General features: G+C 46.6%; 1 protein-coding gene across 3 annotated transcripts in view; it reads right to left on the bottom strand.

Annotated features, from left to right (window-relative positions):
- The window catches only part of LOC117431829 (guanine nucleotide-binding protein G(s) subunit alpha), a 45,021-nt gene continuing 20,470 nt past the window's right edge, over nucleotides 1-24,551 (bottom strand). For all 3 annotated transcript variants that reach the window (XM_059003527.1, XM_059003526.1, XM_059003528.1), the window contains 10 exons: nucleotides 19,349-19,403; nucleotides 19,126-19,245; nucleotides 14,588-14,685; nucleotides 5,347-5,401; nucleotides 4,147-4,220; nucleotides 3,673-3,731; nucleotides 3,434-3,554; nucleotides 2,638-2,768; nucleotides 1,238-1,305; nucleotides 1-997 (listed from right to left, as the gene is read on the bottom strand). In XM_059003527.1, the coding sequence (XP_058859510.1) occupies nucleotides 851-997; nucleotides 1,238-1,305; nucleotides 2,638-2,768; nucleotides 3,434-3,554; nucleotides 3,673-3,731; nucleotides 4,147-4,220; nucleotides 5,347-5,401; nucleotides 14,588-14,685; nucleotides 19,126-19,245; nucleotides 19,349-19,403 (928 nt within the window). In that variant the 3' untranslated portion in view covers nucleotides 1-850. The remainder of the gene's footprint in view (nucleotides 998-1,237; nucleotides 1,306-2,637; nucleotides 2,769-3,433; nucleotides 3,555-3,672; nucleotides 3,732-4,146; nucleotides 4,221-5,346; nucleotides 5,402-14,587; nucleotides 14,686-19,125; nucleotides 19,246-19,348; nucleotides 19,404-24,551) is intronic.

Raw genomic sequence — 24,551 nt, 5'->3', positions numbered from 1 at the left:
AAAAAAAAAAAAAAAGAAAGCTGGGACTGGTGGTTTTGTTTTTTGCACTGTCCGAACCTCTGAAGAAATGTCAGTTATCTCTTTGTATTTGATTGTTGTTGTTAGCCCCCCACCCCAATGCAGGGCCCCAGGAATCAAACATACAGGCTTGTCTTCATCATAGTCTCTTGACAACTTGGCACGTGCCTCTGATCTCAGTGCAGAGCGCAGACAGAGCAGTTCAATACCGACGGGCTTGCTTGCTTGCTAGTGTGTTAATGCGAGGGCTGCTCTCAGTGCAGAGAGCAGATTGAGCAGTTCAATGTAGATCATTCGTTTAGTTAATGCAAGGGCGCCCAGGGAAACGGACTCCTTATCAGTGTCCGGATTTCCTTTCCCTCTGAAATCTCACACCCTCGCTGGTTCATTAGTTCCTTTCTCTTGTCTTCTGTCATCAATCCCAGAACCTTCCAGGAACTCCACACACCTTCAGAACGTGTTTTTTTGTTTCGTTTCTCTTTATATTTGTTAATCAATGTTAAAAGAATTAATACAGACATGGCTGTCACAAAGTAATTTTTTTTGGTGCCTTCTTGCACTGAGGAGGGGAGGGAGGAGGAGGAGGAGGAGGAAGGGCAAGCGAGCGATTCTCTCTGAACCTGTGGAGAGGGGAGGGAGGTCATGAAGAGTAGGTGGTCCGGTCTGCAGAAAAGACAGCAGTTCTGTTTCCACTGCGGTGTGTGAGCAATATAGTTTGGTTTCGGCGGGTTTTTTATTATTATTTTTTTGTATTTGTTGTTTTGTCTTATTTACTTTAAAATGAGGAATAAGGAGTCCCAAAAAGAACAGAAACAAGCGCCTTCCACCCCCATCACAACAACTCGTACTGGCGAAGGTGCATCCGCTGAATAATGTCCCGACAGTCATTGAACACCCTGCGGATGTTTTCTGTGTCCACCGCGCATGTGAAGTGAGGGTAGCAGTAATGCCGTCCGTCCCCGCTGGCTGTGCTGATTCTCTGAGGAGAGAGAGAAAACACGAGGGGGGGGGGGGGGGGGAGGGGGTTAGACCACAAGTCAATCTTCACAAAACCTGCAGGCATGCCATCAACCATCACAACACCTTTACACACAGGAACACAAGTCTATGACCTTTACAAAAGCCAGGCTGCCCCAGTGAATCTGGAATCAGAGACACAAGTCTATGATCTTTACAAAAGCCAGGCTGCCCCAGTGAATCTGGAATCAGACACACTCACCAGAAACTCGTCCCGAATGAAATACTTGGCCCTCGTCACGCGGGGGTCCTCGCCTGGCTCTGGTGTTGCTAAGAAAATGAAAATAAACAAATGGCCCAGTTATTCTCAAGATCTTACTTGTATCTGACTGCCTCGGACGCTTACCTCTGCCAAACAAAGCTGCGGCTAAGGCTGCTGAATAACACAATGAGGTGCTGCCATTCGCTCACAGAACAGAGAAAAGCATTAAATGGGGCACCAAGCAAGAGCCCCTTTCCTTATCCTTGTGCTCTCTGTGATGCTCACCGTTTAGCTCTCCCGATTCCTCTTTCATTAGGACTCTGGGGGAGCCATTTTATCCTGCCACCTCACAAGTAGTTCACTTCCTGTGCAGCAGGTATTAGGACTCCCCCCCCCACAACGAGTTCTGTGCAAGTGAGGTCCCAATACCCGCTGTGTTTGCGTGGTGGCTGGATAAACTGGCTTTACTTGAGCGAGTATAAAGTCTGTAAAACCTAAAGCAACGTTAATAAAAGGACTCGTGAGAATGGCACACTAATAAAACGTTTTCTCTCCCTTAAGTGTATGCATCATGTTCTAGAAACATTCGGTTGTCTGGTCAGTGCCCTCTGGTGGGCACAGAAGGAACTGCTGAATGTTCCCCTGTTAAGAACATTGGTAAACCCCTCTGTACCAGGGCCTGCCAGTGCCTGAGAGTGCAGAGCTCTGCGTTGCTGGGTACTCTCTTCGAGCTCCTGTTATCAAACTGTGTCAAAGAACCGCAACGATGTCTTGAATAAGGGGGTGCAACGGATACTATAAAACACTGTTCTGGGATTTACTAAAAGAGATTACATTTTTTCTGTGGAGGGGAAATTTAGCACAAACCATGTGGCGTGGAGAGATTACAGATACCTGCACTTGAGACTTCCTTTAAGGAAATAAATCAAAGAAAAAGGACTTCCCCCAGGTGGAATACTGGCGTGTGTGGACATTCTCTTTACAGAGCCTCACCGTGAAACCGTCCTTCACACAACCAGTACACACCTGTCTCGCAGCGTGCAGTGCAGTCACTCACTCACTGTGATCCTGCCTAGCTGGGATTCGGACCCTAGTACGGGACAATGATGAGAAAAAGCTGAACCGGAAACGCTCAGGGAGTAGCTGTTAGCAAGTTCTCATTTAGGTAAACAAAAGGAAATGTTTAAATTATAACCCTAATGTAATGTAAGAGAGGAACCTGCATAACAAAATGATGTGGAACTGATTCATAGAGGAGCTGTGAAACTATGACTAGTAACAACATGGCTATTCATCCATCATTGTGTACATAACTTAATACAATTAAAACTACTGAAAAACTACTTATTACATATTAAATAAATAAACCCCAAACAAACTCCAAACTCAGCTGGCCGTACCATCATCGGGTGTAGTGTAGCGAGCGAATTCTGGAAAGTACTCCTCGATTTTGGATTTTCCTGCCAGCACCTTCTCTGCCAGTAAATCCTGCTTGTTCAGGAATAGAATTACAGAAATGGTCCTCAGCCACCTGCAGAAGGAAAAACAAAACTCGATTGAAGCACACGCTGCTGTGCAACACTTCACAGAAACACCGGGGTCACATCGAAGCACACGCTGCTGTGCAACACTTCATAGAAACACCGGGGTCACAGTGTCGGTGCAGGCACACTGGAAAATAAAAACACAGCATCCTGCCCAAGACAAACAGAGCCACGTACAGAAGCAGTTTTCTTTTTAATGTTATTGAACATTAGTACATGACTCCAGGCAGTGCAGCCACTCAGATTTAGTCCCCAGTACCAGGGAGAACATGACGATTATTGCAATAAACGTTTTTTAGAAGGATTTATTTCTAGCATTAACTGCAAACATATCTTTTTATGAAACGGCACCCCTCCCGTGAAGCCACAGTGGGGTCCGCTCCCTGCCCCTCCCATGTATTCTGAGCTGCAGAGGTTACCTGTTGTGTCTATTCTGAGCTGCAGAGGTACCTGTTGGGTCTATTCTGAGCTGCAGCCCGGTTACCTGTTGTGTCTATCCTGAGCTGCAGCCCGGTTACCTGTTGTGTCTATTCTGAGCTGCAGAGGTTACCTGTTGGGTCTATTCTGAGCTGCAGCCCGGTTACCTGTTGTGTCTATCCTGAGCTGCAGCCCGGTTATCTGTTGTGTCTATTCTGAGCTGCGGCCCAGTTACCTGTTGTTCCAAATGTTCTTGAAGAGATTGAGGGCTTCCTGCAGCCGGTTGGTCTGATTGTCCTCTCGTATAACCATGTTGTAGCTGCTGCTGGCGACTACGAATATGATCGCAGTGACGTCTGTGAAGAAAGGCAAGCATCGCATCAATCCTCTAGCTGCTGGTTACAGAACAGCGCTTCTCAAACTCCCAGCAGCCTTTGTTTGAGGTCTGACGGGGCTACAGCAGTCCCAGCTTACCGTTAAAGCACTGGATCCACTTTCTGCGCTCGTCTCGCTGGCCTCCGACATCGAACATGCTGTAAAACAGGAAACCGCTCTGTTAAAACCGTTGGTGCAGCAGGAACGCCATCGACACACTGAAATAACTCGCGAGGTTCGGGTTTTACAGGGAGGGGCTGCAACGATGCACCACTGGCACTGGAGTGACAGCACGACACTTGGACCTGCTCGAGTAGAGTCTGCGTTTAGCTCCAAACAGGCGTCTGGAGGAATATCCGACACTCCTGCTGCACGGGATTGGTTTTTATACCTACTGGTTTCACAGACCTTGCCTTCTGTAACCTTAGGTAAGGTAGTCCAAACAGTGTCAGTGAAACCAGCTGTACAAGTCAATGCAGCACCACAAGCACATTTCAGGACAGCCCCAGACTAGCACTACTTTCAAACCACAAGATTAGTATCCCGAGGAGACGAAGCACGAAGTCTACTTACTGAAAATTGACTTTATCCACCTGAAACCTGGTCTCAAAGATCCCGGATGTCAAGACTCTGCATCGGAGAAGGTCCTGTTGAAAGAAAAGGGCAGGCGTGACTCCACTATCCACCTATAAACACGGGTCTGCAACGGCTTACCATCAACACCTGCAAACACTGCTGGCTGGGCTTGCTCTGTTCCTGCATTCTGTTTGCATCTAATCCCTCCATTCCGTACATCTCTCAATCAACGTCAGCACGCTGGCACCGGCTAGGAATCCTGAGTTATACAACATGCCGAGGCTGTGCCCTGCTGTGCACACATGCCCTCAATGAGCAGATTCATGGATCTGTAATTAACATGCCTTCCGTGTAATATGTGTTTTAATATGGATTTCCTGTTTGCTGAAAGTTGCACCCCAACGCTGTTCCTCCTGTCAGCCAGGAGTTCCACGGTGCCGTTTCTGGAGACTGGTCTAGTTTTTCAGGTTATTTCCCCTGCCCAGTTCATCTGTAGACATCTCTCTGGCAACCTTTCTTAATGCCGAGGTCTCTACACGAACACTGTGCAGAGGGATTTGTGAACCCCACCCCCTACCCCCTTCCAGGTTTCCGGTTGTAGGCATGATTCACCAACACAGGCAATAAATAAGAATATAAAAAAAATCATGTTCATAGACATTCATTTGCATCTCATCACCAATAAAGAGAATTAGTAGTGTCCCCCAAACATGACAAAATGCAATTCAAAAGGCTGTTTTACTTCTGTTTTGAAAGGAGAAAGTTGTGATAATTAAATTATTCCTTCAACAGTTTATTTCTAGCTTTGCAGCATTAAGAAAGGAGATGACCTCAGATCTACATGAAGAATCCTTCACATGCATGAGAACAGGTACGACTCCACTAAAGAACAATAGAAGTGAATACGCTGTGTGCGGGGCGTCTCTCGTTGGGGAAGAGATGTCCTCTCGTCTGCTCAAACTGTGGGGAATGAGGTCTCTTAAACCAAGAGAGACACACACACTCGACACAGGACGCATTCACTTCCACCACACACAACGCACACTGAAACCGGGAACTCCTGTGCATGCATCAGGCACGGGATGAAATCTGTACATGGGATGAGACACACAGGAACTCTGACAAACCCGGGACAGTCATTTAGAATAACACAAGGAATGCTCTCTTCCAACACACTGTGACAATGCTGCTCCATACCTGATCAGGTGGCGAGTAGTCGCTCTGTTTGACGATGTCAATCTTGTCTAAAAAGCTGTAGAACAAGAAGAAAAAAAAATAAACACTATAGATTAGATTGCACAGTCTAAATAAAACACACTGCTTTCAATGTCACCATCCCCTGAAGTTAAACAAATCAGAGATCACGGGGGTTGTGAGGCGACAGATGCCCCCAGCCCTGAGCTCTTGAAACAGCTACGTGGGATTTTGGAATGGTGATGTACGCCCTGTAGTTCCATGACTGGAACAGTAGAGGAGGTAGTGCGTTTCCTAGGATAGTGACAGTGGAGCAGGAAAAGCAGAGTCGTTAGCAGCTGTCCTGGCTTCAGCAATGCAGTAATGAGAAGCAGTGCTCCAGTGCTGTGCTCTGTAAGGGTTTGGAGGAATTGCATTGTGTGTGAACCCGTTTATCCACAGCAAGGGACTCCGAGTTTACGTCCACTGCTGTTGATACTGCCTGGCTGTGCTCTGCAATCCCACAGGTTTTAGGTTTATTGGCTGGATTTTGTATTTTCAACACTGCCACATGATAGTCGCTTACGACTGAATTGCTGCTTTTTAAAAAAGCCAAAGTTTAAACTCACAAAATGAAGTTCTCTAGTTTTTTTTCTACACTGAACGCTGCTGGGCACATGGTGCAGTACAGATGAACTGCCTCTAGAGGAATATTTAGAGCAGTTTTGAGTTGTGAAGGTATACTGCAGAGGGTGAGCTGAAGCCGTCTGGAATGAAGTGCTGCTTATCGGAATGAGTCATGCTTGTAAAACAGCTGACGAGGAACACAGAACACTTCCTGAGGAGGGGGGGGGCGGGGGCTAATAAAACTGGACTGCTGTGATATCATTAAACAAACACAAACTGTATTTTCCCCTGGAAAGGAAATGCTAAATCACTGTTGAATTTATTACCTACCTACTCCTGTGGTGTTGAAACTAGGGGAGAGGAGAGTCTCGCCTTGAGCAAGAGCTGGGACTGACAGAAGGGCAACGAAGGCAGGTTGGATGCAGTCACCTGCCCTTCCTCTGAAGCACGCCATGGCCGGGTATCGTCAGCCCAGGCGCAGAAAATGCTCTTCAGCTCCCACAAAGCTGATAATGGCTTTATTATAAATTAATCTTGTTAACAGAACTGCAGTAGGGATAAATTCTTCGGCTGGCTTTCCCTGGATTACAAACGCAAACTGCTAGTCTGAGCGCTGGCATGGGCCTGTATCAAGGGCAGGCAGGCAGGCTTGCTTTGAAGTCCCTGAAATGCTTGTATTGGGTGTTACTGGTTGCGACTCCTAGAACAGAACTCCCTCACGTCCTGTTTACATGGATACTCAATTTCACAGTCTTTAATTTTTTTGGATGTGCAGGGATCGCTGTACTGGCAGTTCCGATATCACCTGTCAATAACATGGAAGTGGTAGCAATCTATGAACTATGAAAAAAAGAGAGGCAATGTTCTGCATGATAAAGATGTTCAGTATCTTCATAGTTTAAGACAGGTGTGTGTCCCAGGTAGTCAGTACCACACTGATCCCTGTAGTCTGAATGAGGCGATGGTTCAAGCCTGTAACTGCTCGTCCGCATGAACCTGGCTCTCTTGTACAGCGGTTAAGCATGTGCAAGGTACTGTGATGCCAGCCGGTCTCGTCCCGTCAATCCCTGTGCCTGCGTTAGGAACCCCGCTGGCATACTCTGCACCGCTGTACTGAAATGTGTGAGAATGAACGCAGGATTGAATTCACTGCAACACGAACACGTCATACAGTACACAGTGCATTTTATTTTCCACTGATCATCAATATGTCTAAATAAGGTTCAGCCTGCTTACTGGAACTTTAAACTTGAGCCCGATGCCTGCAGGACGACTGGCTCTGGCACAGAGAGCTTTCATACAACTGCACACAGCTGTCCTGACCTGTGCAGAGCAGCAACGCACACCACTGTGCAGTGCAGAGCAGCAACGCACACAGCTGTCCTGACCTGTGCAGAACAATAACGCACACAGCTGTCCTGACCTGTGCAGAACAGTAACGCACACAGCTGTCCTGACCTGTGCAGAGCAGCAACGGACACAGCTGTACTGTGCAGAGCAGCAACGCACACCGCTGTCCTGTCCTGTGCAGAGAAGCAACGCACACAGCTGTGCAGTGTAGAGCAGCAACGTACACAGCTGTCCTGACCTGTGCAAAGCAACAACGCACACAGCTGTCCTGTCCTGTGCAGAGCAGCAATACACACAGGTGTGCAGTGCAGAGCAGCAACGCATACAGCTGTCTTGACCTGTGCAGAGCAGCAACACACACAGCTCCGCAGGGATGAGAAGGGTTAATGAGGTCCCAGGGAGTGGCCTCCTCAAATTCCTGCCACAGGGGTGGGGGGGGGGGGGGGGGGGGGGGGTGTGCTGCCGCTGCGGTTTTGAGGAAGGATTATTGAAAAGCTGAAACACTAAGACTTTACATTTGGATTCTTGCTGTGGCAATCAAGGTTACAGGACCTTATATGGCAGAGAGGACAACAAGAGCAAGAGGGAGCGGAGCTGTGACACTGAACAGCAACGCAGTTCACTTACAGGAAAAAGAAGTGTACGCGTGTAACCCTTAACCCTGTGGGTGCGTACGCTCCTCTCACATCACACAGACCGAGCCTCGATCAGAACAGCGTGCTGTCCGTCGCTGATATCACAGGAGGGACACGTGCTGCTCCAAGACGAGAGACTGTCACTTAAAAGAACAGGGAGACAGCAAGCAGCTGGAGCGTGTCTAAAGGGGAAAATACTGTATGTGCAAAAACTCACATGAACCCCAAACAACGCACTGCACGGAATGTCAACAATTATAATTACACAGCTTGACGGCAACGCCCTTAAAAACATACAGGGCTCGCTTTGAGGATGATAAACGTCAGCGCTAGAGTGCAGGTGAGACAAGAATTAAACAAGACTGCATTTATTTTTTTACTAAACCTGTAAATAAATGTTTTTCCACAAGATATCTGAAGCTCTAAACAGGGTAAGGTTCATTATTATTATTATTTTATATATATTTTTTAATTAAGCAGCACCCTTTCCTGCCATCTTGTCTCCTCAGCCTCCTGTAGCACAGATCACTGACGCAGAGTGAGGACTACAAGCTACCAGGAGACAGGCTGCCATAAAAGCAGCTTTCAGCTCCACGTGTACAGCTGAGACGCTGCTGCTGCCACATCACAATCCACGGCCCTGCGAGGAGAGAACGTCTCCCCATCGCTAGCTTCTCTGCTGTCAACAGCCATTTTGTCAACACAGTGCCAAGAGGCAACTGCCCGTAATAAAACACTGTACAACGAGTGCAATCCAACATGGAGCCCACGCCAGAATAGGAATAGCGGGGGCGCTATTCTCAGCTGCACTGATTCCAAACGAGCTTGTTACAGCTGAAGCGAGCACAAGGGCAGGGATAGCAGGGTTCACACAGCAGGAAAGAGCAGCTTGTATTTATTAGCAGACGACTCTCACAAACCTAAGAGGCACAGTATATTTTTTTTATTCTTCTGAAACCTCTGAGCAGGCTGCATTATATTCTGCTCACAGCCCAAAACAATAACGGGATCTGCCTCCTTTCAGAACGCCCCTCTGTATAAAAACAATACTACTAAAATCAGTCCGACCTAAGATACAACACAGGCTTGACATTGCAAGCAGAGTCCAAAAATAGTTCCCAGACGCCCTGGCCTCCAGCACAGTTGCCATGGCGACGGAACCACAGGCACTATAAATAGACTATCAGCGCAAAAGCAAAATCTTCAGAGAGACAGAGACGTTTGGAAGAGGGCCAGGCCAGCCCAGCCCCAGCACAGCAAACAAAAACAGAGTCCCAGGAAGCAGATACAGTGACACAGGGCCTGGACCTGCACTCAAGACCTGGGTGCTACTGACAAAGCTATCAAATCTGCCAAAGGTTATGCACGATACATGATGAAGCCATGTCCCTAAACAGCTGCTACCACCACTATTCTATGTATGGCTCACATGCTACGTGTGTTACAGCGACATGAAAAAGGACTGGAAATCACTCCTTTAAAAATCAAGAACATTTTCCTTTAGGAAGGTTTTGGCTGTATAACAATGCAGGAGGGTGTGTGTGCGCCAAACTAACACACGGAACATGGACTGGGCCCATGCTGAAAAGCAAGGCTCAGTTTTTATAGATATACTGTAGACAGACAGAGATATGCATTACCTCCCTCCCAGTGACATAGCAGGCTTGCAGTAGCTGTTACACGTGCCTGGGATTGTTTGGCAAACACAGAAGTTACAACGTGATGACTACAGCCCCTGAACTGCAGCACCTGCCAAGCAAGCAAAACCCTCCCTGCTCGTCTGCACTGCCTCGACTTCAATTCAGTTCCTTTACCCTCAGCTTTGGAAACTGCTGCCTACTTCCTTCCCTTCTGTTCGCAGTCTTGGTGGGATTACCTCTGATTCTCACAACTTATCTGTTGTGAAACCTTCCTTTTATCATCTCCGTAACATTGCCAAAGTACGTCCCTATCTTTCTGTATCTGATGCGGAGATCCTTTGGCATGCATTTGTCACTTCTCGACTGGACTACTGCGATTCACTCTGCTCTGGTCTTCCAGCACGTGCCATTAATAGAATACAATTAGTACAAAATGCAGCAGCCAGGGATCCTTTCCAAATCCAAACACCATGATGACATCACTCCTTAGCTGGCCCTTCTTCACTGGTTACCTATCAGATTAAGGGTTACTTTTAAATCTCTTCATAACTCCGGCCCTGAATGCCTGTCCTCCTTGTTGTCCCGCTGTACCCCCACACGTAATCAGGAGATCCTCTGACTCTGTCCTTTTAGTAATTCCCAAGCCAAAGCGTGTAACTCTTGGCCAAAGCGTGTAACTCTTGGCCAAAGCGTGTAACTCTTGGCGGTCGTTGTTTTAGCTCTGCAGCTCCTACACTCTGGAACGCTCTTCCCTTCTCTGTTTGAGCTGCTCCCACCCTCTCACTCGTAAAGGCAAAGCTACAAACTCACCTTTTTTCACTTGGCTCTTTCTTGATCTTTTTATTCTATTCTGCTTTTCTGTTTCTTCATTGTAAATGTTCTTTTTAAAATTATTGTTGTTTCTCTTATCTGTGATTACTTACTATTTATTTAGGTCTTTTCCATTTGTATTGTTTCTTATTTTTTCATTGTGTTGAACTGTTTTAATGTTAAGCGCTTTGTGAAGATGGCGCACCTTGAAAGGCGCTTTACAAGATAAAATGTGATTGACTGTGGTTGAGATGATCCTCCTACGATACACATCCTGACACCCGTGCTAGCCCTGACTGAGCACTGTGTTTAATGTGTAATACGATGAAATGATCATCAAATGAGGGAGTGCTCTGTTAAAAGGAGACGGAAGAGCGTGGAGCGATACCAAGTGCAAGTCGTTTTTTTTTTTTTTTTTTGCATCATTCCAGAACAAAGGGCGATAGGTAGCTGTGCAGGTGCGTGCCTGCTTAGGAAACTCGTTTCTTTAACCATCGTTTTTATCTTGGCCATCTTAACGTGATCGGGGTAGCAGTGAATTCATACCACCTAGAAATCCCAGTTAGTCCTCATTCAGGAACCGCTGCATGGTCGCTTCTCCCCAGTGATTGAGAGGTCTCCAGCACTCTCAGGACAGCTTCCTCCTCCAACACCACAGTGCTTTATTTACTCATGTATTATTAAAAATGAGTTGTTACACCGGGTCCCGAGCCCCACAAGCACTTCTGCGTACTGTGCTTGGATTAAACAGCACCCGAGCCAAGGGAGGCCTATATTTAGACCATGGCTAACGAGCTGCTGTTAATTGATATCTGAATGAACAGCTAGTTCTAACAGGGGACGTTATTAGGGCTCAATCTGTGGTAATTATACTTGTGCTGTAATTCATAGTCCTCTAAGCCTCGAAATAGTTCATTACAGACACTCAGCAGGCCTGTCCCCCTTGTCAGATAGCATTTCCAGGTTCAATCAGCCAGAAGCACAAGCAAAACAGAGGAGTGGGACAGACAAAACTAGAGAAAAAAAAAAAAAAAGGTTAAATTCACCCGAGAGAAGCAGGTCTTTGTTTGTGAAAGAGTTAAATAAAAAGCAGGAGGGCTGCGTCTCTCAGCTTGATAACGGCATTGCGTTGGTAGAGTCTGGAGGACAGCCCTGCTTGTGGCTTACTCCGCACTCCGGAGGCAGATGAGAGGACTGCAGCGGGAGACAGCCCACCTGAACATCTCTTTGCTCCAGTTCCTCCAAAGGGACAGTCCCTCGATTTATCCTGAAGCATAACCTGCTGGTATGCCTTCACCCCCAGCGCCCCCCCTCCTCCTCCCTGTGTTCCTTACCCCCCCTTTCTTCTGCAGCACTGTGTTGCTATAAATAGCTCTCAGCTCCTCCGACTGCCTCCCGTTTACATAAGCACGGGGGGGGGGGGGGGGGCGGTGAGGGAGCGCGTTTCCGCCTTGCTAGCTTTGGCTCTGCCTCTCCTTTACATAAGCATGTTGTGGAGTTTGCAGGGGGGGAGGGGGCATTTCCGGGGGATTCATGGAGATCAGCAGCACTGCAGGGAGGGAGAGGGAGAGGGAGAGGGAGACTGTCCTTTTCATTGACAAGCAGCACATTGCCACAACCCTGCTCTGCCTGGGTCACAGCCTCCTTTCCCTGCCCCTCCCCATGCAGCAGGAACCACAGACTCCAGCAGTCTATCTGAAGCCATGCTCTCCTGCAGCGGCAGAGCACGTCATCCGTGTCTGTTACGAGTACAGATATCTAGTGTGCTTTCTTTTACAAACGGATTTATTTAACCGGGCTAGAACCCTCATATTCAAGGGGGTCCTGGCAAGAAATAACACAATACCATCTCGCTTGATACAAAAAGGCACATTGGCCCATATTAGATCTCAATTCAGGGATTTTAAAAAAGTAGGCACATGTATTTATCTTAGTGAACAGGTAGAGTTACAGAGATGTAAGGTAACTTGCAGCATTTCCAGTGTACACCTTATAAACTAAACACAAAAAAATATATGTCAGAGCCTTCTATTATCCAGACTTCTGTCTTGGCAGCTATGAGAAATAAATTCAACAGGAGAGCTTCCTGCTGCTTAACAACAAGAAGAAATCAGAAACCAAGCTTGTCAGATCCTGTATGCCTATCTTTAAAACAGAAACGCATCCTTGCCCTGCAGAGCCAGTGAAGAAACAGAATAAAAAGCAGGCAGTCAAAAGCATTAGCTTAATGCATTAATGCATTAGCTTACTAAAAAATATGTCACAGTTAATACAGGGGATAGGGAATGCTTCTCTCTGTATTCTAGAACAGAAAGAATTAGAAGCCCTTCCTGTGCACTCCTGAACATTTCTTCAGATCCCTGTCCAGGTGGAAGCGGTTCTTCCAGTCGGGGGCTGAGACAGAGAGCCTGCGAGACACGAGCTCCCCAGCTGGAGGAGCCGAGGCAGGGACCGAGCAGGAGGAGAGCAGCCCCCCCCCCCCCCCTGCTCTGCGCAGCGGCACAGGCAGCAGCAAGCCCAGCTAAAAATAGCCTCCCTGGTCTCCTCACAATCCGCCATTATACAGAACTTCAAAGGTCAGCCGCGCTGAGCTGGAGAGCGCTGGAGAGCTCTGTTGCTGCCACACATGCAAAAACCCAGCGAGATGCATCGGGACCGAGCCCTCCCCTGCATCCAGTCAGGAACAGCTGCCTGCACTGCACACTGAACACACTGCAACCTCTACTGCAAAAGCACGCAGCTGTTTCCTCAAATCCCAATTATTATCATCATTATTATTAGGATGTTTGTCAAATGTGTATTTTGAATTTAGAGATAATCAAATTAGGGGGGTGAACACTGAGCCAGATGCTGTAGCAGAGGTCAGGACCCTGCCATAGCTGGGGTTTACTTGCACACACACGCACACACACACACGCACACACACACACACACACACACACACACACACAGTCTTTGTATTTCTACGAAAGAGGTTAGCAATGTTAAACAAGGTGCTGTCTACAAGTGTTGGACCTGCATGGTGAATAATGCAGAGTCTGCCAATGCATCTGGGGCCATATTCACAAAGCATTTACCACCACATTAATGCAAAAAGACATTAAATTTAAGAGCAGCTACGTGCACCTTAACTGCACCTTAATCTGGGTCAGAAAGCAGAGAAGAGACAGCATTATACTATTTATAGAGCGGCGTACAAAAGAATGCATGTTTAAGGCAATTTTGGGCAATATGACTGTCAGGAGACAGGAAATACGTTCAGTGAGGTCCAGTCCTGTGAAGGGAGAGGAGATGAGGAAATTTAACACGAAACGTTTTTGCTGGTAACACAGCTGTAGAGAAGTGAACGAACAAGCCGACAACTTGAGATAGGAACGTGTGGGAGAATAGAGACAAACCCCACAACACACACACACGTACGTTTTACATACACTTCAGGAAGCTCTTGCATTTTCTTAAGGCTTCTAATTGGTGCTACTAAGCAGAACTGCTGTGCACCCAAGCAATGATTTCTTTATCACCAAAGCCTTTGCAAATCAGGGGAAGTTCAGAGTCCTGTCAGGTTTATTTCTACACACACACTAATCTACTGTAAATAGTTTTATTTAGGCGAGTTTCTACAAGCCCCCATCATAACCCCACTGTTGATCCAGGCAACAAATAACCTGTCTGGAAGCCTCCAGCTTGCTCCTGCTACAGTGCACTTCCTCTCCTGCCTCTCTCAGTGACAGTCGCTAATGTAACAGGCAGTGCTGAGTGATCCAGATTCTGTCCTGTCCTCTGTCACTGAGGTGACAGGAGGTTTAAAGCTCTATACCCACGAATGCAGACGGGCCTGGCTCTTTTGCATGGTGGTTAAGATGCTCGTTTGTAGTGCGCCAGTTTGCGCTCAGCCTCTGCCCTGTTACCCTGACAATGCTGCATGACTCGCCCTGCATTTCTAGCCTGGGGCGTCTGCCTGTGCAACACAAGCCTTGTGCACCGATGGTCAAAAGACTGAACTGCACCCTTTAGGATTAAGACGTACCCAGATATGCAGGTCCCCATACAAAGCGGGTATCCCGAAGCACAGCTACACTGCCAACGTCCTGAATTAGGCAAAATACACCAAGTCTCACGACTTCATTTACAGAGCCAAGCTCTCAATGCCCCTTCTGGGGCCAGGTTCAACACGTAAGAGAAAAAGCTGCTTTTTGTACTTACTATTGTGCACAGTCGATCAACTGGTATTCATTAGACCTCTCGTAGCAGGCTTTTACTCCTTCATCCTGCCAAAGGATCTTTGTGTGTTCGTAGAACTCCTAGGAGAGAAAAAGGCACAGCATATGAAAACAGCAGCCATGGTACGCTTTCACTTTCATCTTGAGCTACTCATGTATTTCCTCTTACAATATATTTGAAAATGTATCTATTAGCCAATACTGTGCGGTGGTTTGAAATGCAATCGAGATTCATAAATGTTAAAATAATCTTTCATTCACCCAATCATAAAGGAAGTGTACGGAGTTATTTTTCATTCTAAACCTGCGCGCACGCACACACACAGACACACGCACGCAGACACAGATGAACGCAGACAGACGCACGCACACACACACACAGACACACACACAGAGCAGTTCCTGTGAATCTCACGATCCTGTCTGGTAATGGACAGCTGTTCCATCGGGGGTGCTCACTCTAGGTCACACCACATCCTGCGTTTGAGGCGGTTACAAGTCTAACCACTGGCTTTAAGTGGTTAAAGGTCAAACTGCAGTGTGGATTCTAAGGCTGAGGCGATGCAAAAAAAGGCCCTGCTTCTCTTAACGCAATCATTTTTTGCATTACGCGCAGAGCTTCTCTGCTCCCCTCAGGTCTGACTCGCTGACTCTGCATGCGATTGAGCTCACCTTCTCCCCCCTGCGAGTGTTTACTGAGGGGATTGGATCTGTGCAGGAGTCTTCAAATTAACTGAGCAAGTTAAGAGCGTTGTGCTGGAATTACAAATACTGTAAATCGACAGAGCTACAAATACAAAGCCTGCCGATGTTTGGCAATTATTTTCTAAAGTAAGACAGCAAGAAAGTAAAGAAAAGTAATGTTTGGGATACTCCGGTAACACAACTAATGCAATAGATTTTGTAATTACTATATGCATAAACAGAAGTAATAAATGTAATATGCATAAGTTATTAAAGCATTGCTAGCAATGTTACAGTAATCTACAGCTCCATGTGTATTACTGTGGTTTTCTTTTGTGTTTTTTTTTTTTACCCTTTCATAACGTCGATAAAATCAATGCATCTGCTTTTTTTGGAGCACGATACATCGATAGTGAGAAATGAGGCATTGCCCCAGCCTTAGTGAATTCCAACCCCACTGTGATCAGGCAGGGGAAGGGCATCCCAAGAGAACCAGGATCCCCACAAAGACAGACCTGAAGTCTTCCATGGAGCCCCCTAAGAGGCCGTCATGTGACAGTCAGCTGCAGCTAACTCCTCAAAGCTTTATATTCTGTGCAGCACATCACATCAAGCGATTCATTGCCTTGCTGTGCCTCTACTGTGTGCCCTATTAAAGTGGCCACTCCCTGCCCAACCTATTTCAAAATGAAAGCTAAACTATGCAGAATTCCCATCCACTCCTACTCCCCGTATCTCCGTGCTCAGAAACAAACAGACTGCTTTCTTTGTTCTGTTAGCAGAACAGAAGCAGACATGTGAAAGATAAGTAAAGGAACAACGGACAGTGGAGCAGGAGGAGTGCAAACACCTCGTCACATTGCAAACACAATCTGCACACTGCCACCATCATCTCTTCTGTCAGAACTGTTCTTCTCTTATACGACTTACAGAACCGAGCAGGGTTTAACTCGGGTTCCCTTTAGTATTGCACTGCAATGCACCGACTGTCATTCTAATCCAGTGGTTTACAAAAAGGTTTGCACGACAGTGACCCCTGTAGGAATAGGTAAGCTTGTGCACCTTCAGTTCCTCCTGCATCAAGAGCCAGCTGTATCGGATGGGTCACTTTCCTCTAACAAGTGAGCATTTTAAACCAGGAGAAAGGAGACAAAACTCCAAGCCCCTATACAGACACACACACAGATTGCACGCCAGGGGAAAGCCCTAGGGGAAGGGGGTACTTATTAACTTGGTTTGCACATTTTCTATTACAAATCTGCATTGTATTGTGATATTATGCGTCGTAGTAGTAATAATAATCTCAAGCATTATTGTGTTACATAACTATAGTGTTGAGAAGCGTTTAAATATACAGTCCCCAACCGAGACCTGCACTTCCCAATATAGCTGTGGGTGTGCAGATTCTTTTTCTGTCCCCATCACATGCCCAGATCATCATTTCACTGGGCTGCTGTTCCAAGAACTCGCATGGAGGAAATACCTGTGTATTCATTTAGTGAAAAGGAACCTGTCTATCCGATTAGCAAAGGAGGAAGCTAGTAATAAAGTTCACAACTCCTCAGATATTTCCTGGGACTCATCCTACAAGTAGCAGCTTGATGCGTTTAACAATTTGCACAGACGCTGTGCCCAACAGGGCTCTTCCGGTCGTGTCACTTCGGGTTTGTTCACGTGACGCTGGATCCAAAGCCATGCTAAACATGCACAAGGCCGTCAGAATTTCACACACACACGGCATGGAGTTCAACCAGGGTTTCAATTCTCAATTGTCCCATGACCCTTATTTCTCCCTTCTTCTATCACACCATTTTTGAACCCTTTCAATCCTGGAGGGATTTCAAAGTCCTACCTTATCTTAAAGTAATGACTGGACTTTGAAGTCCTATTCACCAAAATGTATGCAGAACATTTGTTCTGTCCTGCTCTCAGGTATAAAGGAGTTCCTTTTTGAATGACGGAACTTAATTTCGCATTCTTCAGCTCGACAAAAAGAATTCAGGACTGAACGAGCACAAAAAGCTGTTTCCCCAATTTCTGTTGCACTGGAACACAAGGTTTATAGAGTGCTAGTAGGTGTGGTTCAGACCAGTCCCCTGGAGTTAATCTCAGAAGATGACATCCCTATGAACACCAGGCAGAAAAACACTTATTGATGGAACCCCCCTCCTCCGAAGTAAGAGCATGTGTGCAGAACGCAGCAGGAGGTGTCGGGGGCTGCATCGGTGGTTTACTCGCTCTTCGTGTGAACAGGGCTCCAAAGCCCATTGGGTGACACTCTCCTCGCTGCGCACCCTTTCCCAGCACTGCTCTCCGGCTTAGCTGTCATTAGTGGTGCAGCAGCAGCAGCAGCAGCAACCCGCTTCCTGTTCACACGCTCAGCCTGCGAGCCGCCACACCCCTGCCGGTGCTCAGCACGGGCATTAACCCTTTCATGCGTGGCAACCTCATATGGGAGCAGATAAAAAACAAAAAGAAGTAGTCTTTATATGGGGACATGTGGAAAACGCAAATACACGAAGACCTCATATGAGGATGCAACCCCCCCCCCATAAAAAACAAGGGAAAAACTCCCCAACATGAGACCTCCACTGTAAAACTCCAGGATTCAAAAGAACACGATTGAATCACTTTTACTATACAATAAAGACACCACTTTGAGCAGACACTTCCCATTCGAATAGGAAGGCATCGCTTCACAGAAAGGGATTCTGGAATTCAATTAGCATCCTGGGGCAGAAGAGCCGGAGAAGAGGATCACAGGGTATCCTTCTTAATTGCAACCCAAAGGTCTTTTAACAAGCAGGTGTAAACAAGCCAGGAGGCCGAGCGCGATCCTCGGAGGACTATTACATGGCTGCTGCTGGGACTCGGGTGCGACTATTAGTGGCTGCTTAATCAGCTCAACTGGGAGAACAGCGTCATGCCAGAGTTGAGCACTGAGACCAACACCCTCGGAATATGAACAGGTTCAAAATCCAAGTGTGACGGACGTAGAGACAGGATCCTCCATATATCCCCCCAACTCTAATACGCAAGATATACAAAATAATAATAATAATAATAATAATAATAATGCTCCTCTTGCTCCCCATCCACCCATACAAAGAGAAGTGTATCCACATGTGCAGGTGTTCAGCAGTTCATCTCTAGAACACGAGTCTAAATTTACATCCGTGTAATGAAATCCAAAAAATGTGGCTTTCTAGCCAGCTTCTAAAAGAGTTCAGCTAACGAGTTCAATTTGAAGAGCGACAGACCCTCCATTCAGACGTGAAGAGCACCTCGCTGCCCTTTCTAAATCGGGACACTTCATTATTGGATTAAAGGAAGAACAGGAAACCAACTGTGTGCTTCAGAACTTTGACAAATCGCAATATTCTTGTTAAAATGAACTCCTCTTGGTCCTCGTACAGCTGTGAATGAGGGGGTGGAGTGACCAGCCTGTGAATGAGGGGGTGGAGTGACCAGCCTGTGAATGAGGGGGTGGAGTGACCAGCCTGTGAATGAGGGGGTGGAGTGACCAGCCTGTGAATGAGGGGGTGGAGTGACCAGCCTGGCCCGGCATTCAAATCCAGTGCTACTGTCCTGCAAGCCAGCCTCCCCCAAGCCCTTCTGAGGTGAAGATGGCTCATCTGGAAAGTTGCATACAATCTGACTCATTTCATACAGACAACAAAACTCATTTCAGATGTGACTCAAGGCCAATGAAATGTCAAAAACAACAACTAGATAACAGTGAATCTGTCTCTCGTTCGGGCACTTGGAATCACACCCCTCCCCTCCCCTTCCAAACCACTACCTGAAAAGGAGAACGCATCCTGAAGAATGACTTACCGCAGTGAACTCAAAGTCCTTCTGGTTAACTAGGTTAAGGATGTATTCGATCCGAAACTGGTTCTCGGGACTGGCTAACTGGACAGGCGGTGCCAACGTGCTCATTGCTGCCACTATCGTCTGTAAAACACCAGGAAGAGAGATCGATTAGCATCACACGCACGCACGCACACACACACACAGAGAAAAGGCTCACGAGAGACGAGGAACTGAAACAACTTACCTCTATAGCTTCTTTAATATTATTTTTAATGTCCTGAATTTTCTGTTTTTTCTCTCTGCAACCAAAAAAAAAAAAAAAAAAAAATCAATAAAAATAAATCAGTAATGCAATCTACATTAACACAGGCCCTTAGAAGTAAGGGTTTAAAAATCACTGGAAAAGGAAATGAGGATAACGTGAGACTAGTGAAACAGTGACTGACTTCCAAAGTACAAACTCTACAACCCAATACAGAGAACCTCTTCACTGGTCGTTCATTCTGCCCAGAGCAGTCACAGCAGCAGGGCTGATGGCACTGATGAGGTCAGCCCTGGCACAGCCTGTCGATAAATCAGAGGTTTCCATGCTGGCTGGCACAGTCCCTGCCTGCCTGCACAGGTCCTCTCCTCTCCGATTAGAGGAGGGGAGGGATAGAAGACATGGCGCCCTGTTTATCTCCCAACCTTGGGCAGCTGGGCCAGGCAACGTCATTGTGATGCACGCTTGTCACATTGCAAAACAGACCCACTAAATCATTCCGCTTTCCCTGGAAAAGCAGCGTTGTAGCCAGCATTCACAAGGCTAGCACAACTGCTTCACACAGTCAAGAGCACTGGGAGATCACACAGGGGACAGACAGAGTATAAAAGTGAGGGAGAGCCTCCCTAGTCTTTCAGGGTACAAGGAATGTGACAGGCTGGGCTGAACGGGTATTCCACTCCATGCCTGTGCCAATTGCGTCCCCCCTTCAAAATCACGGTTAGCCTATCCAACTGCATCTACGTTAAGCAAATGGACTTTCTGGTGCTACCCAAAAGAAGAGCCCTCGGGCTGGCCGTGTTTAGGATGCTTCAGTGCAGATGGGAATCTGTACGCTTGCTTTGTACTTCCTACACACAGAGTTACAAACTCAAACACAAATTACATAAGATGAATCAAATCACTCCAGGGATGGAAATAGCAGTTTCACCCATTCCAGGTTTTAATACAAGCCCCAGCATATAGATAACAAGCTCAGGAGTGTCGTATTAAGCTCACAGTAAAACCAGGAATGGACTAAACCGCTATGCAATGGGAGTCTTATTTCAATCCCTGCGATCAATCACAAACCTCTGCTTATCTACAGTAGCAGGTGCTCCCTAACAGTCGGATGGGCTGCAGTGCAGGAGACTGGAAAGCAGTCTGGGAAACTTGCCTGCTCGTCTCTTCCTGTGAATAAAGTCTAAAACAACAAATCTCCAAGTGCGACACAGACCACGTCTCCTTCCTGATCACCTCATCACAGATTTCAAGGGTTAGTTCAAGAGCAAGGACATCATCACCCTCATGATGTAGAATGAACTGTAATGCAGTGTAAATAACTCCCTCCCCCTCCCATACACAAGAGCGAAAGGGATACCGTAGCATGCAAATATTTCAAATGCAACGGTGCTGATAAACTGCAGCACCGGGACCTTGCAGAGAGGTTGATCTGCACTGTATAAAGTGACTGGGTACCAGAGGCCTAAGAGAGTGGATTCAAAACCTCGTGTAGCGGTCTGCATGTTTGCACATCACAGAAAGAACTTCCAGCCTTCAGGCACTTTTTTTTTTTTTTTTTTTTAAGTAGCAACAGACATTTTATACAGTGCTGCATTGGCATCGCCTCTTGAAAGTCCTCAGATGACTTGCAAACCCAATGACTTACACAAGGAGACGGTACCAAGGCCTCTGCACAGCTCCTCAGGTTCTGACTGGAACGCCATGGTTCTGACCAGGCAGCTGTGTGCTTTCTAATGGAAAAAACACTTCTGCCGTTAAGACAAGGTAGCTGTGAAGATGGTTTTGAAATTCGATAACTGGAAGGGTTTTCTGCCTTGCATGCCGATGTGCGCTCAAACACAGTTCTATTAATAGCCAGTGCATGGGTGTTTGGGGGGAAAGGTTTGCAACAGAACAATCTCCAATTGTGCTTTGTGTTTTCGTGCCCCCTCCTCGCAGTTACGAAGGCGTATGCCAGATTTAAAAATCAATCCAGCAAGTTATGAGAGTCACACGCTTTCAAGGTTTAAAAAAAAAAAAAAAAATGGTTTTGCTGTTTTTTGCTCATAATATTGGAAACAAACCTCCTCTGTGGAGCCTTCCAAGTTCCTGACTTGAGCAGCTCTCACATGACGCAGTGGTGGTGGGGCAGACAAAACTGTCCTGTATGTGTAACACCACTCATCTGCTATTCAATGCACATTCACTCCACTGTTGCAAGGTACAAGAGTGCAAAACAATTGTCTGCATTAGTGTAAACCCCATCTTAAATAAATGAGTAAAACATGTATTCTTTGTAACATACAGATACACCGCAGTGAATTACAAGAAAGTGACTCCACTGAGGGGCTCTGCAGCATTGCAAAACCACAAGAGCGCAGTGACAGTGGTGAAAGGGCACACAACACACAGACGGAATTATTTTCTTGCGATTCACGGGATAGGTTTTTACACAATATAAAAAGTGTGTAAAAGATGTAAAAGCAATTCATGGGACTGCAAATCAGCCCTGCTAGTGCTGTGTGTAAGGAAGCCTCCAGGACCATTGGGCAGGTTGGATTTGTGCAACGCAAAGAAATGCAAATTCAGAGCAGGGTGAAAATAAATCTGTCCTCATGGATAGCAACAGCTGGACACAGGCTTCAGGAGATGAAACCCTGGACTATCCAAACCCAATGCTTTTTTGCAAAACTGTGCAGAGAATGTCTTGAATGAGAGGCGCCCATTCAGCCCATCAATGCTCGTCCAGTTCCTAGTTGCCGATTGATCCCAGAAGTTCATTAAAGTCGTCTCTTGCTGGACTCCCCAAAGCCATGGTTTTGCTGTAAGCCATCTTTAGCTTTGTAGTGGCGTCTACTTGAGGCTCTTTCAACGCCTTGCATTCCCGGTTCCTGTTCCCAACATGCCATCAATGATTGAACCACAGCTTACACGTCTTCTCTTCGTGGCTGTGCTGGAACTACACTCCAGGCAGAGCGAATTCATTTGCTAGCGACCCAGGAGGCTGTCTGCACTCAGCAGGTCCCCCGACAGGGAGCTGTGAAACAATAACCTGCCCCCTGGAGCGTAAATGAATTAGGAGCGAGGCCCGAGCCACAATCCTGCCGGGAGTCTTGAATCCCAGGGCAGGCTGCTTCACTACCGCAAGATACACGCTGGCTCCGAGTCGCAGACACTGGCTCAGGACTTCCACAAACGATACCGGACAACTGCTGCTCCCGATTCACGCTGCCTTCGGATCCTAGCGGACATTACCCTTTTGGAAGCGTTTTCCAAGGCAAATCAAAAGCACAGGCTGCTTGCATTGGAATGATACATCCCTGACCTGCATCATTCCCATGTTTAAATCTCTTCATGATGAAAAAAGTCGACGACCGTGAAGTATATCAACAGAAGAAGGATGCACAGGCAGCCCCATGCTGCATATCACCGGAATCGGACATTCAAAAAAAAAAATAAACAAAACGATGGAGTTTCATAACAATTGCATAAGAGGTTATTTTGGTATATGTACCGCGACCGCCTCCACTTTGCAGGGGATTTCATCCCAAGCGGGGTGAGAGGTAGGATCCCTCTAGTAGGGCTGCTGAACACGCTGGTTCTATTAAGAGAGCGATCAGAGCTGCTCTTCACAGTGCGAGGGTCAGAAGAACGCAACATGCACTGTATGCCTCGCGAAGTATCAATAACAAGGAAGAAAAAAAAAAAAAAAAAAAAAACAAGCACACACACACACAGTCAAACCGAGGGGGAAGCTGCAGCTCAGCTGAATTGGGGGGCTCCTGGTGGCACAGGAAAGAGAGGCTGTTGTGTTTACATATTGCACGAAGAGAGGAGCTGAAGGGCCCGGCTGAGCCGCCACACTGCGACACAAACACTACACAAAATCCAGCAAGGAAACAAGAGCGACCCCTCTGTATATTCAACAAATTAAAAACTCCAGGATTAACAGGCAGTAAAGCCGTCCGGGTCAGGCTTCTTAAAAAAGTAACTATATTAAATACAAAGAAATCATTGAAGCCACCAGGTTTGAGGCATCGGACAGTTAACATGGAACGCAAATATATTCAGCAAGAGGTTCTTAAATGAACGAAAGCACGGCAGACTTCCTTACTGTCTCAGCGAACAACTCCAGCTCAAAACGAGAGTCCAATAACCACAACCACAGCACTGCTTGAAAGCTGATAAAAGGTGGCGATAGAGAAGAGTTTGCATTCTCTGTTCCTTGTAGCAGAATGGACTTGGTACTTTTGAAGATTGTAAAAACATGTTCTTTCTTTCAAGGAGCGAGCAAGTCACTTGGTACATATCAGCAACATACCTGCAACGTGAATTGAATCACTCAAACAACTGATCCTTATCGCGAGTTGTGACATACAGGAGACGCCAAAGCTGGTAATCTCTAGGGGGAAGCTCTTGTCCTTGGGTCCAAATCAATTGGCCTGTGCAGGCATTCATTTCAAATACAATATAAAACCACGTAAAAACATCCATGAGCTCATTAAAAATAATAATAAAAGCAGTTAATTTTATATAAACCAAACATCCCGTACCAGTGATAGCGAAACACTGCCATGCAACTCCCCCAGATAGCTTTTACACTGGAATCAAATCCATGGCACTTCATCGTTTTTTTGTGTTTGTGAAATCATTGCCTAAGTGACCAATCAGATTAAAAGCAGATTGTAAATATGCAAAAAGGCAGGTCCACTGAGTCACGCACACGACTGGTGCATCAGACGCATTGCTCCTTCACACGAACAGCTGCAGCCAAATCACAGTAAAGCAGAAGCTCAGATCACTCCAACATGCCCACGTTTGAAAGATATGCGGACAGGAAAAACTGGCAAGTGGAGGTTTCAGAGACTTGAGTTTTAACAAACTGCAAGTCTGATAGCGGGTGCCTACATGGCCTACCTTCTACCTTTCGTATTCGTAAAAGCAGATCTACCACAGATCATCCCCATGCTTTTGACAAAGAGTACGTGCGCTACAGTAAATGGGAAAGCCATGTGAAAGGACTGGTGAAACTTTAATGTAATGAAAATTAGTAAGACACAACACTAAATGCAGGGTTGGAAACAAAACTCCCATTGCATAGCAGTTTGATCCAGTCCTGGTTTGACCGAGTTTAATAAGACACACCTGAGCTTGTTACCAATAACACTGTGACTCGTAGTTAAACCTGCAATGGGTAAAACTG

The sequence above is a fragment of the Acipenser ruthenus genome, chromosome 29 (assembly GCF_902713425.1).
Source record: "Acipenser ruthenus chromosome 29, fAciRut3.2 maternal haplotype, whole genome shotgun sequence".
Lineage (NCBI taxonomy): Eukaryota > Metazoa > Chordata > Actinopteri > Acipenseriformes > Acipenseridae > Acipenser > Acipenser ruthenus.
Note: the sequence above shows the minus strand (reverse complement) of the source record. Positions and strands in the feature narration are given on the sequence as shown.